Genomic DNA, 16,481 nt, shown 5'->3' with positions numbered 1-16,481 from the left:
AGCAAAGATGGGCAAAAGAGGTCGGCGCCGGACAACGGAGATGCCCATTAGGCCCACCGCACAACCGTTAGGCCCACTGCATTCAGGTCCTGAGCAGGAGCACTTTGATCTGCCCTGAGCAGGGCAGATCAAAGTATTGTAGTGCAGGACCGGCGAGTGTGTATGACGTAGACGCGTCATGTACTGCGGCTTCAGAAAGAGGACGAAGATGGCCGAAAAAGGAGGTGCCGGCACCGGACAACGGAGACGCCCATTAGGCCCACCGTGTGACCGTTAGGTAAGTATTATAAAGTGCTTTTTATGTTATACCCCTGGCCTGGGCTCTTATATACAGCATGTTAGAATGCTGTATATAAGAGCCCAGTGGTGGTGGCCGCAGCTTATAGGCCGAAAAAGTGGTGACAGGTTCCCTTTAACCCAGATAGAGGCATTTTAAGTTAAGGTCTCAGTATATAAGAGATCACCTTGTCGTTGGTTACTGGGCTCACATGCATTGGCCAATACACAAGCTAAGCATCTATTTTTTCAAATATTCCCATAGCAGTAATGCAATACCAGAGTTCCCTTATTTATTGTTAGCATTCTAGAGTGCAGTTGTATGTATTTTTGTGCTGTATGATTTGTGCTAATGTAGATCATCTAAATGGGTAACTAAAAAGCAGGATAAAAATTCTCAAAAGTTTGCAGATCATCTTTTTGCAGGTGGACGCCACCTCTAATATTAAATGCAGTTACTAGTAAGAGGATTTTCACATGCAGCAAATAAAAGAAAGTCAAGGGAAGGCAAACAGACAAATGCATTAAAAAAAAAAAGTAAAAAAAAGGAGAAAAAAAAGGGATTATTTGCCTAGCATTGCAAATGGGTCTTGTAATGATGCCATGAGACGCACCATACAAGCTAGCAAGGTGGGTAGGGGGAAGGGTCAGGAGTGGAAAGGGCAGCTGCCTGTCTCTGGCAACACTACATCGTTGAGTGAACGACACAATTGACAAGTTCTAGATTAGATAAGGCTGCAACGAGGCTCTTTTTGAGTTTACTTGTATTATCTGATATCAGCGTATATAATATTTTTTGGATATTATTCATGAAACATCAGTTTTAAGACAAGACAGGCAATCAGGGACCATCACCAGAAAGCAGAGTAATTCAGAACGAAAAATTAAATAAAGAATAATAAAATAAAATAATAAAAAAACACATCAAAAACAAAAAACAAGCTTTTTTTCCCATTAATAACAAACTAAATAGAAGAGGGAAGGGAGGGTCGGACACAGGGATCAAATGGGACTGACAATAGGAATGTAAACATGTATAAAACATCATTAATTGACAAGAATAAAAAACATCACTTTTTTTTGCCTTTGGTGGCGCTGTAGAAGAAATAAACATAAAGCTGAAGATGTATATTTTTGGAACTTCTTATACAAAACACCAGCGGTTGAGAATATACTTTTTTGGCAGTTCAATGAAAACTGTTTATTTTATAATATAAAGCACATTATACATAAAAGAAGCAAACTTAAAAAACATCTGAAGAAAAGACCCAAAGACTGAAAGCAAAAACATGAAATAATGAAAACATTTACGAATAACTAAATATTACATTGACATTTATATAATCTTGCACAGTTAACTCGTTTCGCTCATTTTCCTCCCTCAGGAGTTGTCTGACTATTATGGGAGATTAGAATTGAATTTGCATTAGAAGAAGTCAATGTCCAATTGTAAAATAATCATGTGGTTTCAACATCCTAAATTCTGTGTCAATATATTTTCACTGACATATATATAATCTCATACATTTAATGTGTTTCGCTCATTATCCTCCCTCAGGAGTTGTCTGACTATTATGGGAGATTAGAATTGAATATGTATTAGCAAAAGTCAATTTCCAATTGTAGTATAATGTGGTTTCAACATTCTAAATTCTGTGTCAATATATTTTCATTGACATTTATATAATGTCATACAGTTAACTCGTTTCGCTCATTATCCTCCCTCAGGAGTTGGCTGAACATTATAGGAGATTAGAATTGAATATACATTAGCAGAATTCAATGTCCATTTGTAATATCATATGGTTTCAATATCTTAAATTCTGTGTCAATATATTTTCATTGACATTTATATAATCTCATACATTTAACTCATTTCGCTCATTATCCTCCCTCAGGAGTTCGCTGAACATTCTGGGAGATTATTGAATATGCATTAAAAGAAGTCAATGTCCATTTGTAATACCATGTGGTTTCAACATTCTAAATTCTGTGTCAATATATTTTTTTAATTTTCTGCCACTTTTTTCATTATTTAAAAAAAGAATCCAAAAACATCAACATGTCAATAAAAGTATAAATAGTGGTCTAATCAGTTGACTTGTCTATTAAACCAAAAGTTAGGAGACTTTCAGAATTGGAGTATATGTGAGATTCCAATGTGTAAAAAGTTGGTAGAGTTAACGAGGAGTCAATAGGCAAAGTTCTGAAAACAGCTAGGCTTGGGACAGCCCTCAGGGCTCTGACAAGCTCATTTGCATAATAAAAGTTGATTTTCTTTATCATCCTAATTAGACCTGAGACCACACAAATATAGTTGACAAAGTTTGAAGGTCGCTTAACCCTGTTAACGATTTAATCGGGATAAACCAACTGGCAGACTCTATAAGTCCTGTCAACCATTCTCATTGGCTTCTCTTTTGGTTAGCCAGCTTGCGGGACTTCAACGTTGCGATGTGAAGCAAGCTAAGAGCCCCTCTATGAAATCCATTGTTAGAGTACTAGGGTATATGGACTAAGGTTGTCTTCATGACCTAATTCTTTAGCACATGTGATGTTGTGCCGGGCCAGTTAACCAAAAGAGCTGTAGATGTTGGAAGGTAGGAGATGTCTGATGGCCACAAATTTCTGAACGAGATGCTTCAAATCAATTTGAGAAGGGTCCCAAGCTAAGAGCCCCTCTATGACATTCATAGCCCCTAGGGTAAATGGACTGAGGTTGTCTTTATCACCCAATTTCTTTTAGATTGGAAATCCAAGCAAACCATGCATACAGCCTGAGAGCTTGGTCCATCACCAATTTCCAAAAGCTCCAACAATCATAAGAGCCCCCTCACTCTTTTACCTCTACACATATTACCACAAAATGGACAGGAACTTGAGATCTCGGACTCCACATTCTAGATAGAGGCTGTTATGGTCCCCTCTTGAGTGGAGTAGGAAAGTTTAAAGAGTTATAAATTTGGCAATCAGTGGTGGTCTATGTTCATGGATTCCATCAATGGGACCTTTTCGAGATGTCTTAAAAGGTCTCATTAAAAGTGGCCTTGTACTAGAAGATATGGCCACCTTTTCGAGATGTCTTAAAAGGTTCTCATTAAAAGTGGCCTTGTACTAGAAAATATGGCCACCTTTTCGAGATGTCTTAAAAGGTCTCATTAAAAGTGGCCTTGGACTAGAAGATATGGCCACCTTTTCGAGATGTCTTAAAAGGTCTCATTAAAAGTGGCCTTGTACTAGAAGATATGGCCACCTTTTCGTGATGTCTTAAAAGGTCTCATTAAAAGTGGCCTTGTACTAGAAGATATGGCCACCTTTTTGAGATGTCTTAAAAGGTCTCATTAAAAGTGGCCTTGTACTAGAAGATATGGCCACCTTTTCGAGATGTCTTAAAAGGTCTCATTAAAAGTGGCCTTGTACTAGAAGATATGGCCACCTTTTCGAGATGTCTTAAAAGGTCTCATTAACAATGACTTTGTATTATAGAAATGGCCACTTTTGGGTGGATTTCCTCTTTAAAAAAAAAAATTAGTCAAAAACATCGATGTCATCCTAAAGCTAAACTGGAATGACTGAGTGTCTACAAAGGAACAAACACAAGTAAAAGTTAATAGCCTTGAGGTCATTAATCACGAAATTCTAGTTCCACTGCCTGGTATAATTGAATTCCTTTAAGCCGAGGTCAGCTTAAGAGATTTGGAATTGTCATAATATGATTTTGTATCACATCATCAGAAAACTGAAGCAAGTGCTATGGAAAAAAACCCTTCTGGACTGTGTAAATACTGTTTGTAAAAGAGGCGACAAGGAGACACTGGAGAGGTGCTGGGGACTAATCTTCCGTGAAGACTCTGATCTCATCAAACATATGTTTTAGCCTCTGATAATGTACAAATAGGAAAAAAGTACTATAAAACCTTGCGTATTAGATTGCGGAAGCTGGAGAACAGAGTCCCGGTTTCTAATAATAATAAGGTGGTAATAACTATACTAGTCCACCACCTCAATAATTTCCACTGCTTTCGGGGCTTTTATTTTTGAACATCTATAAAGAGGCCCTTGAATTGTGGTGGCTCCATCCCTTTCGCTAGTGAGAAGAAGAATCAGTGAAGGACTCAACTCTCCAATGAATGAGAGACAGTCTGGAAGGGTAAATTACAAGGCCTTTGTGCCAAGACCAAGCATCAGATTGGGAGCCATGTTGACACAAATGGGCAAGAGACTCAGAAAACAGACATTAAAATTGTTTAGGTGCCTTGTCAATGCTTTTAGAAAAAAACAGAAGTCAGTGGGCATGGTCAGGTCACTACTGGTATTATTAGAACAAAGATCTGGTGCACTTTATTGATGCTGCCCAATATCTCCAGTAACATGAATATTGAGTTTTGCTATTGAAGTGGGAGGAGGAGAAGAGGCTGCTGGACACATCTGGTGCAGCTCAACTCAGAAGGAAGATTCATTTAGTAACCACAAGTGGACAGGAATGAAAGGTAATCTTGACACTTTAAGACTTATCTCCATATCTACTAATCTAACAGCCATGAATCTATCCATCCACCCAATATCCATCTCATATCTAATCATCAACCCAATATGCATCTATCCAATATCCATCTCGTCTTCATCTATCTAGCCAATAGTCATCTATCCATCTAGACAATATCCATCTCGTATCTATTCACCTAGACGATATCCATCTTGTATTGATTCAGCTGTCCAATATGCATCTTGTATCCATCCATCTGCCCAATATCCATCTCTTATCCATCTGTCTGCCCAATATCCATGCCAAATCCATCCATTTGTCTAATATCCATCTCGTATCTATCCACCTGCCCAATATCCATCTTGTATCCATCCATCTGCCCAATAGCCATCTCATATCCATCCATCTGGCCAATATCCTTCTTGTATCTATACATCTGCCCAATATGCATCAACTCAATATCAATCCATCTATCCAATATCTATCTTGTCTACATCCATTAGTCCTATATCCATCTTGTCTCCATCCATCAATCCAATATATTTTACATCTTGAATTCATCCATCAATCCAATAGCTATCTTGTATCTATCCATCTGCCCAATATCCATCTCGTATCTATCCATCTGCCCAGTATCCAACTCGTATCTATTTATCTGCCCAATATGCATTAACTCAATATCCATCTATCCAATATCCATCTATCCAATATCCATGTTGGATACATCCATTAATCCTATATCCATCTTGTCTACATCCAACAATCCAATATACATTTTGTATCCATCAATCCAATAGCTATCTTGTATCCATCCATCTGCCCAATATCCATCTCGTATCCATCCATCTGCCCAATATCCATCTCGTATCCATCCATCTGCCCAATATCCATCTCGTATCCATCCATCTGCCCAATATCCATCTCGTATCCATCCATCTGCCCAATATCCATCTCGTATCCATCCATCTGCCCAATATCCATCTCGTATCCATCCATCTGCCCAATATCCATCTCGTATCCATCCATCTGCCCAATATCCATCTCGTATCTATTCATCTGCCCAATATCCATCTCGTATCTATTCATCTGCCCAATATGCATCAACTCAATATCCATCTTGTCTCCATCCATCTATCCAATATCCATCTTGTCTACATTCATTAATCCGATATCCATCTTGTCTACATCCATCAATAAAATATATTGTACATCTTGAATTCATCCATCAATCCAATAGCTATCTTGTATCTATCCATCTGCCCAATATCCATCTCATATCTATTTATCTGCCTAATATCCATCTCGTATCCATCTATCTGCCCAATATGCATTAACTCAATATCCATCTATCCAATATCCATCTATCCAATATCCATGTTGTCTATGTCTATTAATCCTATATCCATCTTGTATCCATCCATCAATCCAATATACATTTTGCATCCATCCATCAATTTAATAGCTATCTTGTATCCATCCATCTGCCCAATATCCATCTGACCAATACCCATATGCCAAATATACATCAAACCACTATCCAACTAGCATAAAAAACACCTGCCCAATATCCATCTACTCAATATCCATCTCAGATTTTTCCATCTAATCTCTCCAACTCTGTTCTATGTAGGAGGACCTCTCACCCGGCCCATTATTTCCTTACTTCTCCTCCTACCACCAGTTGCACACATAACTCTACATACCACTAATGAGATTGTTTCCGGGAAATCAGACATGTGTGTGTTTACCGGACCTCTAATTACAATGCACGGTGGGACTAGTGCAGTCGTACAACTTGTTATCATCAAGGACTGCACTGCACACAAGAGAATTAGACAATGAGGTTGTAATTAAGAACCCCCTCATCTATTCGGCAGCCGATTATCATTAGACGAAAAAGAAAAACTGCAAATATTTAATGAAAACGAATCCTAAGAAATCATTTCTTTAGACTTTAGTGGTTATGCATTTAACTCAGTAACCTGAGAAAACATTAGACGACTTTGTCCCTACGCGTTTTACTCACCGTACAAATCTGCTTTGCTTTCTACTAAACAAAAAAGTAAGAAAAAAATACAAAAAAAAGCCAAAAATTTTTTTTTTTTTTTTTTTTTAGTAAAATCAGGACTGAAATATTTTTTTTCATTTATTTATTTTTTATACAATATGAATGGTCTCCTAAAAAGGAGTCATAAGTATGACAACAGGGTTTGGCCACAGTGAAAAGCCTGGCGGGAACTTACCGATGCACGTTCTACCGTCTGAGTGAAGGGCATATTTCTGGTGGCAGCCACACACGGGGCCGGTCTCCGTGTCGTCGCAGGTGTGCTGACAGCCTCCATTTCCGTAATTACAGGTTACTATTTAGACCCAAAAATACATGTGCAAACATAAACAGAGATGTTAATGACGTGCAATTAGCTCCTAATGAGAGAAAAGAACAAATTGATCCAATTTCCAAGCATGACTCGCTTCCCTTTTGCAGGGGCCATGTTTACATTACAGTAACACAATAAAAAAATACATTAAATCAGGATTGATTGGTCAGGCTGTGGCCATGTAATACGTACACAAGATATATTCTACCGATACAGGCCAGACATGACTAAACGATCCTACAGGAAGCTCAATTAAACAGGCCAATGCTAATTATGGCCCTCGCATCGGCTATGCCAGATATTGCAGCTTATCCCTATTCAAGTAAAGGACACAGACCATGCACAGTAGTAGTTGCACTGCTATGCTTGGCGCTCGGTACTCGTGACTAGTGGTGAGCGGGCACTACCATGCTCAGGTGCCCGCGCATCACTAGTTACGAGTACCAAGCACTCGAGCATGGTAGTGCCCGCTCATCACTAGTTACGAGTACCAAACACCGGAGCATGGTAGTGCCCGCCCATCACTAGTTACGAGTACCAAACACCGGAGCATGGTAGTGCTCACTCATCACTAGTTACGAGTACTGAGCACCTGAGCATGGTAGTGCCCGCTCATCACTAGTTACGAGTACCAAGCACTCGAGCATGGTAGTGCCCGCTCATCACTAGTTACGAGTACCAAACACCGGAACATGGTAGTGCTCACTCATCACTAGTTACGAGTACCGAGCACCTGAGCATGGTAGTGCCCGCTCATCACTAGCTACGTGTACCGAGCACCCAAGCATGGTAGTGCCCACTCATCACTAGTTACGAGTACCGAGCACCTGAGCATGGTAGTGCCCGCTCATCACTAGCTACGTGTACCGAGCACCCAAGCATGGTAGTGCTCACTCATCACTAGTTACGAGTACAGAGCACCCAAGCATGGTAGTGCCCACTCATCACTAGTTACGAGTACCGAGCACCTGAGCATGGTAGTGCCCGCTCATCACTAGCTACGTGTACCGAGCACCCAAGCATGGTAGTGCTCACTCATCACTAGTTACGAGTACAGAGCACCTGAGCATGGTAGTGCCCGCTCATCACTAGTTACGAGTACTGAGCACCCGAGCATGGTAGTGCCCGCTCATCACTAGTTACGAGTACCGAGCACCCAAGCATGGTAGTGCCCGCTCATCTCTAGTTACGAGTACTGAGCACCCAAGCATGGTAGTGCCCGCTCATCTCTAGTTACAAGTATCGAGCACCCGAGCATGGTAGTGCCCGCTCATCACTAGTTATTAGTACTGAGCACCAGAGCATGGTAGTGCCCGCTCATCACTAGTTACAAGTACTGAGCACCCGAGCATGGTAGTGCCCGCTCATCACTAGTTACAAGTACTGAGCACCAGAGCATGGTAGTGCCCGCTCATCACTAGTTACGAGTACTGAGCACCCGAGCATGGTAGTGCCCGCTCATCACTAGTTACGAGTACTGAGCACCCGAGCATGGTAGTGCCCGCTCATCACTAGTTACGAGTACCGAGCACCTGAGCATGGTAGTGCCCGCTCATCACTAGTTACAAGTACTGAGCACCCGAGCATGGTAGTGCCCGCTCATCACTAGTTACAAGTGCTGAGCACCAGAGCATGGTAGTGCCCGCTCATCACTAGTTACAAGTACTGAGGACCCAAGCATGGTAGTGCCCGCTCATCACTAGTTACAAGTACTGAGCACCCGAGCATGGTAGTGCCCGCTCATCACTAGTTACAAGTACTGAGCACCCGAGCATGGTAGTGCCCGCTCATCACAAGTTACAAGTACTGAGCACCCGAGCATGGTAGTGCCCGCTCATCACTAGTGAAGACATATAAGTATCTCGTTATACAATCCCAGAAAAGTTCCCAAATGGGCTTCCTAGTTTATAATATTAGTGGTAAATGCCAGTGTAAAAAAAAATAAAAACTGCAGCTGCAATCAAAATTATTCCGCCCTCAGACTGAACTAAGTTTAATTATCAAAATTTGCAACTTTTCTATTGTTGGCAATGAACCAATCAACTATAACAATGAGGATCACTCAACAGGATTAATAGGAGAAAATGGTTCCTCCAATTTCAGCACAAAATGCCACCTTTTCTGATTTCTAGAGCCTCAGAATTATTCAACCTTTCTTGACAAGCGTCTTTAATACCTAGCAGAGCCCCTCTGGCTGTTATAACCTGCTGTAGATGTGATGTATAGCCAGCCGCCATCTTACACCATTCCTAATAGGCAATGGCTTCCTCTTGTTCTCTAATATTCTTGGGTTGTCAAGAGAGTCATCCAAAAAGGTAAGAAAAAAAGATCACTGTCTTGCGCAAACAAGGAAAAGGATATAAAGGCAATTAATGTTCCTAAAGATAAAGCTGGAAGCAGAGTTGGCTACACTACCTGGATATGGCAGAAACAGGTGAGGTGTCAAGTAGTCAAAATCTTCCTTCAACTGACTACAAAAGAACTGCAGGAAGAATATATAGTATAAAGCAAACAAAACTGATGGTCTACACGCCTGGACTCCAAGACACACTACTCTGCTGACCAAGAAGCGCAAGAAAAGTCAGTTCCAACATGCTCAAAACAGTATAAAAAAATTCAACAGTATAAAAAGAATGTTTAAAAAAAAAAATCTACAGATTTTTGGGATGAAATAAAACTGGACTGGAGGTATGGACCAGAGGTATGTCTGGAGAAGGAAGAATTAAGCACACACTGAAAAGAAAGCATTGTCTACAGTGAAGTATGGTGGTGGCTTGGCAATTCCTACACTGAAGCATGGGGGTGGCTCAGTGATTCCTACAGTGAAGCATGGTGGTGGCTCGGCAATTCCTACAGTGAAGCATGGTGGTGGCTTCATGATTCCTTCAGTGAAGCATGGTGGTGGCTTCATGATTCCTTCAGTGAAGCATGGTGGTGGCTTCATGATTCCTTCAGTGAAGCATGGTGGTGGCTTGGTGACAACTATCGTAAAGCATGGTGGTGGCACAAGTGATGTTTACAGCGTAGCAAGGTGGTGGATTGGTGAAGAATATGGTAAAGCATGGCAGTGGCTTGCTTACATATAGGGTAAACATTGTGGTGGCTTGGTGACATCTACCGTAAAGCACAGTGATTTCTACAGTGAAGCAAGACAGTCGTTCGGTGATGATGTAAAGTCATCAGTAAAGAATGATGGTTGCTTGGTTATATTTACATTAACTCATGATGGTGATTCAGTGATGCCTGCAGTGAAGCATGGCAGTGTTTCGGTAATGTCTAAGGTACATCATGGTTTATGGCTTGTTAATATCTACAGTGAAGCATAGTGGTGGCTTGGTGATATCTACAATGAAGTATGGTGATGGCTCAGTGATGCTTAATGTGAAGCATGGTGATAGCTCAGTGATGCCTAATGTAAAGCATGGTGGTGGCTCGGTGATGCCTAGGGTAAAGCATAGCGGTGGCTTGGTTATATCTACAGTGAAGCATTGTGGTGGCTGGGTGACATCTACTGTAAAACATTGTGGTGAAACATTTATGCAGTGATTTATACAGTGAAGGAAAGCAGTGGTTGGGTGCTGCCTACAGAAAAGCACGGTGGCAGCTTGGTCATATCTACATTGACGCATGGTGGTGGCTCAGGGATGCTTAATGTGAAGCATTGTCATAAGAACCACAGGTGCTCTACTATGTACCAAGGACTCATGTTGCAAAGGGTGTAAATAATTCTGAGATTGCAATAGTCCATACATTTGAAAAAAACACTTGTTCAATTAGTTGTGTTGCGATATTTACACCCCACTCCCACAATGCCAGATGTTGGTGGAAAAAAGAATCAGGTTTCTTGAATTTTGCCATAGTGATTCTTTATCTTCAGGGAAGATAAGTCGAAGACATTTCCATGTGTACATGGAGGGACATTTTTTCCAGAAGGAATAGCGGCCAACTAAACAGCAAGGTCGCCTTAAAGGGATTTTCCAACGTTATAGACTTTTTCTTTTTATTATTTAAATGTATTCATTTGGGTCTAGAAACCATTTTTGCAATTGGATTTCATTAAACATTTTGCACCGTTTGACTTTTACAGGCTCTTTGTTTCGTAGAATGAGTTCACTGAGATTCTATCAGATTGCATCATGGGAGAGTTTTTAACTCTTTTCTACCTTATTCTGAGCTACTTTTGGCTGATTGATGACCATAGGCCACATTAAAGATGAATTTCCTACGAAACAAAGAGCCTGTAAAAGCCAAACGGTGCAAATTTTTTAATGAAACCCAATTGCAAAAATTATTTTTAGCCCCAAATACAAAAATTTAACTGAAAAAAATAAACTTGTTGATCAAGGATAAATAAGGGGAACATGGCAGAACGTGGTCAAGTCTTGACCCCTCAAGAAATCATGGTGGAAGACATTTAACTATATCATGGGACGAAGTTCCTGTTTATTCCACAGTGGCACAAACATAAAAAAATAAAATGAAAAATTTTAAGGCAGGCGATCAAAATGATTAAAAAGATCAAAAGCGGCATCTTTAGATAGATGGGTAATTATTATCAATCACCCGGGGCGTCAACATTTCTTGATGCTTCATGTTTATCTGGCATTGTGAAGCTCAAATCTTTTAAGATAAAGGGATTTAATACAAATCAGGTTCATTAAGATGTAGGGGGCGAGCCAAGAATGTGAAGCATTTCAAGGAAGAAAGGGAAATATTAACATGATGGACGGCGCACAAATATGCCAATAACGAGAACGTAGGACGATGTCTAATTGCTAATTTCTTAGACAGATCTATAACCTCAATACTGCTCTATAGAGTGATATTTCTTTAATATAGCCTTTAATTAAAAAGTTTAGGTCAAAACATAGGGCCTAAAGGGCATACATATTAAAGGGAGTTGACTTTCTGTTATTCTTTTACTTACAAGTGAAACTCAATAAATTAGAATATCATCAAAAACTTAATTTATTTCTGTTACTCCATACAAAAAGGGAACCGCATATATTATATAGAGTCGTTACACACAGAAGGGTCTATTCCTATATATTATATAGAGTCATTACACACAGAAGGGTCTATTCCTATATATTATATATAGTCATTACACACAGAGGGATCTATTCCTATATATTATATAGAGTCATTACACACAGAAGGGTCTATTCCTATATATTATATATAGTCATTACACACAGAGGGATCTATTCCTATATATTATATATAGTCATTACACACAGAGGGACCTATTCCTATATATTATACATAGTCATTACACACAGAGGGATCTATTCCTATATATTATATAGAGTCATTACACACAGAAGGGTCTATTCCTATATATTATATATAGTCATTACACACAGAGGGATCTATTCCTATATATTATATAGAGTCATTACACACAGAGGGATCTATTCCTATATATTGTATAGAGTCATTACACACAGAAGGGTCTATTCCTATATATTATACATAGTCATTACACACAGAGGGATCTATTCCTATATATTATATAGAGTCATTACACACAGAAGGGTCTATTCCTATATATTATATATAGTCATTACAAACAGAGGGATCTATTCCTATATATTATATAGAGTCCTTACACACAGAAGGGTCTATTCCTATATATTATATATAGTCATTACAAACAGAGGGATCTATTCCTATATATTATATAGAGTCCTTACACACAGAAGGGTCTATTCCTATATATTATATAGAGTCATTACACACAGAAGGGTCTATTCCTATATATTATATATAGTCATTACACACAGAGGGATCTATTCCTATATATTGTATAGAGTCATTACACACAGAAGGGTCTATTCCTATATATTATATAGAGTCATTACACACAGAAGGGTCTATTCCTATATATTATATAGAGTCATTACACACAGAGGGATCTATTCCTATATATTGTATAGAGTCATTACACACAGTGATCTATTTCTATATATTATATAGAGTCATTACACACAAAGGGATTTATTCCTACAGTGCTGGGCAAAAGTACTGGCACCCCTTCAATTCTGTCAGAGAATACTCAGTTTCTTCCTGAAATGATTGCAATCACAAATTCTTTGGTATTATCTTCATTTAATTTGTCTTCAATGAAAAAAAATAAAAAAAATTGTCATAAAGCCAAATTGGATATAATTCCACACCAAACATAAAAAGGGGTTGGACAAAAGTATTGGCGCTGTTTGAAAAATCATGTGATGCTTCTCTAATTTGTGTAATAACAGCCCCTGTAACTTACCTGTGGCACCTAACAGGTGTTGGCAATAACTAAATCACACTTGCAGCCAGTTGACATAGATTAAAGTTGACTCAGCCTCTGTCCTGTGTCCTTGTGTGACCACATTGAGCATGGAGAAAAGAAAGACCAAAGAACTGTCTGAGGACTTGAGACTCCAAATTGTGAGGAAGCATGAGCAATCTCAAGGCTACAAGTCCATCTCCAAAGACCTGAAAGCTCCTGTGTCTACGGTGCGCAGTGTCATCAAGAAGTGTAAAGCCCATGGCACTGTGGCTAACCTCCCTAGATGTGGAAGGAAAAGAAAAATTGACGAGAGATTTCAACGCAAGATTGAAACAAGTTCACGCTGCCCTGCAGTCCGAGGGTACAACAGTGTCAACCCGTACTATCCGACGGCATCTGAATGAAAAGGGACTGTATGGTAGGATACCCAGGAAGACCCCACTTCTTACCCCAAGACATAAAAAAGCCAGGCTGGAGTTTGCCAAAACTTACCTGAGAAAGCCTAAAACGTTTTGGAAGAAAGTTCTCTGGTCAGATGAGACAAAAGTAGAGCTTTTTGGTAAAAGCCATTAACATAGAGTTTACAGGAAAAAAAAGAGGCATTCAAAGAAAAGAACACGGTCCGTACAGTCAAACATGGCGGAGGTTCCCTGATGTTTTGGGGTTGCTTTGCTGCCTCTGGCACTGGACTGCTTGACCGTGTGCATGGCATTATGAAGTCTGAAGACTACCAACATATTTTGCAGTATAATGTAGGGCCCAGTGTGAGAAAGCTGGGTCTCCCTCAGAGGTCATGGGTCTTCCAGCAGGACAATGACCCAAAACACTCTTCAAAAAGCACTAGAAAATGGTTTGAGAGAAAGCACTGGAGACTACTAAAGTGGCCAGCAATGACTCCAGACCTGAACCCCATAGAAAACCTGTGGAGAGATCTCACAATGGCAGTTTGGAGAAGGCCCCCTTCACATCTCAGGGACCTGGAGCAGTTTGCTAAAGAAGAATGGTCTAAAATTCCTGCAGAGCATTGGAAGAAACTCATTGATGGTTACCGGAAGCGGTTGTTCGCAGTTATTTTGGCTACAGGTTGTGCAATGAAGTATTAGGCTAAGGGTGCCAATACTTTTGTCTGGCCCATTTTTGGAGTTTTGTGTGAAATGATCAATGATTTGATTTTTGTTTCATTCTCTTTTGTGTTTTTTTCATTGCAAGCAAAATAAATGAAGATCATAATACCAAAGAATCTGTGATTGCAAACATTTTCAGGAAGAAACGGAGTATTATCTGACAGAATTGCAGGGGTGCCAATACTTTTGGCCAGCACTGTATATATTATATAGAATCATTACAAAAAGAGTGATCTATTCCTATATATTATATAGAGTCATTACACACAGAGGGATCTATTCCTATATATTATATAGAGTCATTACACACAGAGGGATCTATTCCTATATATTATATAGAGTCATTATACACAGAGGGATCTATTCCTATATATTATATAGAGTCATTATACACAGAGGGATCTAATTCACCATGCTCAGGTGCTCAGTACTTGTAACTAGTGATGAGTGAGCACTACCATGCTCAGGTGCTCAGTACTTGTAACTAGTGATGAGTGGGCACTACCATGCTCGGGTCCTCGGTACTTGTAACTAGTGATGAGTGGGCACTACCATGCTCGGGTCCTTGGTACTTGTAGCTAGTGGTGAGCGGGCACTACCATGGTCGGTGCTTGGTACTCATTAAGAGTAGTTGGATGCTTGGATGGACAAGACTCGAGTACCCAAGTATAATGAACATCAATGGGGGATTGGAACATTTTTCCGGAAGATTTTCTGGAAAAATGCTCGAGTCCCTCACTGACTTTGCACCCATCCTACCATCCAGCTCTTGTTACGCGTACCAGAGCTCACTCATCACTAGTTGTAATCCATCCTATCCAATGTCAGATCGGTGCCCCCACCGAATGACTGATATCAGCTCCGGCAGAAGCTGAATGCAAAGTGTTTTGTGGCCATTGCCGAGAACTCTAGCTCAGCTCCTGAGAGGTGCATCATACCTAAACACCTGATACAAAGAGATTACACGGGCACTGGAAAGGATAATGTAGATATGCGAATAAAAAAAAAAAGTCAGCTACCTACATGTACAGTCCCTCTGGTTCTTTGCAAGTTCGAAGCCTGGACGACACTCACATGCCACTCCGACTTTTGGTGTCTCTCGGCAGATATGGGCGCAGTCATGGTCTTTGTTCATGCAGTTCATGCCTTCTGTGAAAAAACAGAGAAACACATCAAGGGGAAGAAATTCTAGGAAACCTATATAAATTTACAAGTCAAGTTTTTAAAATGGTCCCTACGGCCTTTCAAGATAAAAGGTTCAATCAAGGAGCTTCCATCCGAGGAAGATCTTACATTTATCACTAATCCACCACTACCGATCCACTCGGGATTGGTGGTGATCCAAGAGATCATACATTTGTCACCTATCCTTGTTTAGGGTCCAACCCCTATTACTAAGCGTTGACCAAATGCTCCTGACCCATGCAATGAGGAGATGAGTATAATCCATTACAAGACTCTGGTAGCTATGACATCTTCCTTCTGGGAACAAAGGATCAAACATCACAAGACCCAAGAGTTGAGTCGCTCCATAGACAATAGATGGTTGGCCAATACATTGAAAGGTTTGGTCCCAGTTATGTCTAATGTACACCTCAACCTCTAAATCAGTCATTCTCCAACTTTTTTTTTATATAAAGGGATTGGGAAATATCAACTGCTGTGAAAAAGTAAGCAAATTAACTCGAGTAAAGGCCGCTTTACACACTGCGATATCGGTCCCGATATCGCTAGTGTGGGTACCCGCCCCCATCTGTTGTGCGACACGGGCAAATCGCTGCCCGTGCCGCACAACATCGCCCAGACCCGTCACACTACTTACCTGCCAGGCGACGTCGCTGTGACCGGCGAACCGCCTCCTTTCTAAGGGGGCGGTCCGTGCGGCGTCACAGCGACATCACTGAGCGGCCGCCCGATAGAAGCGGAGGGGCGGAGATGAG

General features: G+C 40.4%; 1 protein-coding gene across 2 annotated transcripts in view; it reads right to left on the bottom strand.

Moving 5' to 3' along the window:
• SCUBE1 (signal peptide, CUB domain and EGF like domain containing 1) overlaps nt 1-16,481 on the bottom strand; it is a 349,647-nt gene that overhangs the window by 119,504 nt on the left and 213,662 nt on the right. Inside the window, exons 5-6 of one of the 2 annotated variants that reach the window (XM_075344232.1) lie at nt 15,565-15,690; nt 7,006-7,122 (exon numbers count right to left, since the gene is read on the bottom strand). In XM_075344232.1, the coding sequence (XP_075200347.1) occupies nt 7,006-7,122; nt 15,565-15,690 (243 nt within the window). The remainder of the gene's footprint in view (nt 1-7,005; nt 7,123-15,564; nt 15,691-16,481) is intronic. The other variant, XM_075344233.1, reaches the window with a different exon arrangement.

Source organism: Anomaloglossus baeobatrachus, chromosome 4 (assembly GCF_048569485.1).
Source record: "Anomaloglossus baeobatrachus isolate aAnoBae1 chromosome 4, aAnoBae1.hap1, whole genome shotgun sequence".
Lineage (NCBI taxonomy): Eukaryota > Metazoa > Chordata > Amphibia > Anura > Aromobatidae > Anomaloglossus > Anomaloglossus baeobatrachus.
Note: the sequence above shows the minus strand (reverse complement) of the source record. Positions and strands in the feature narration are given on the sequence as shown.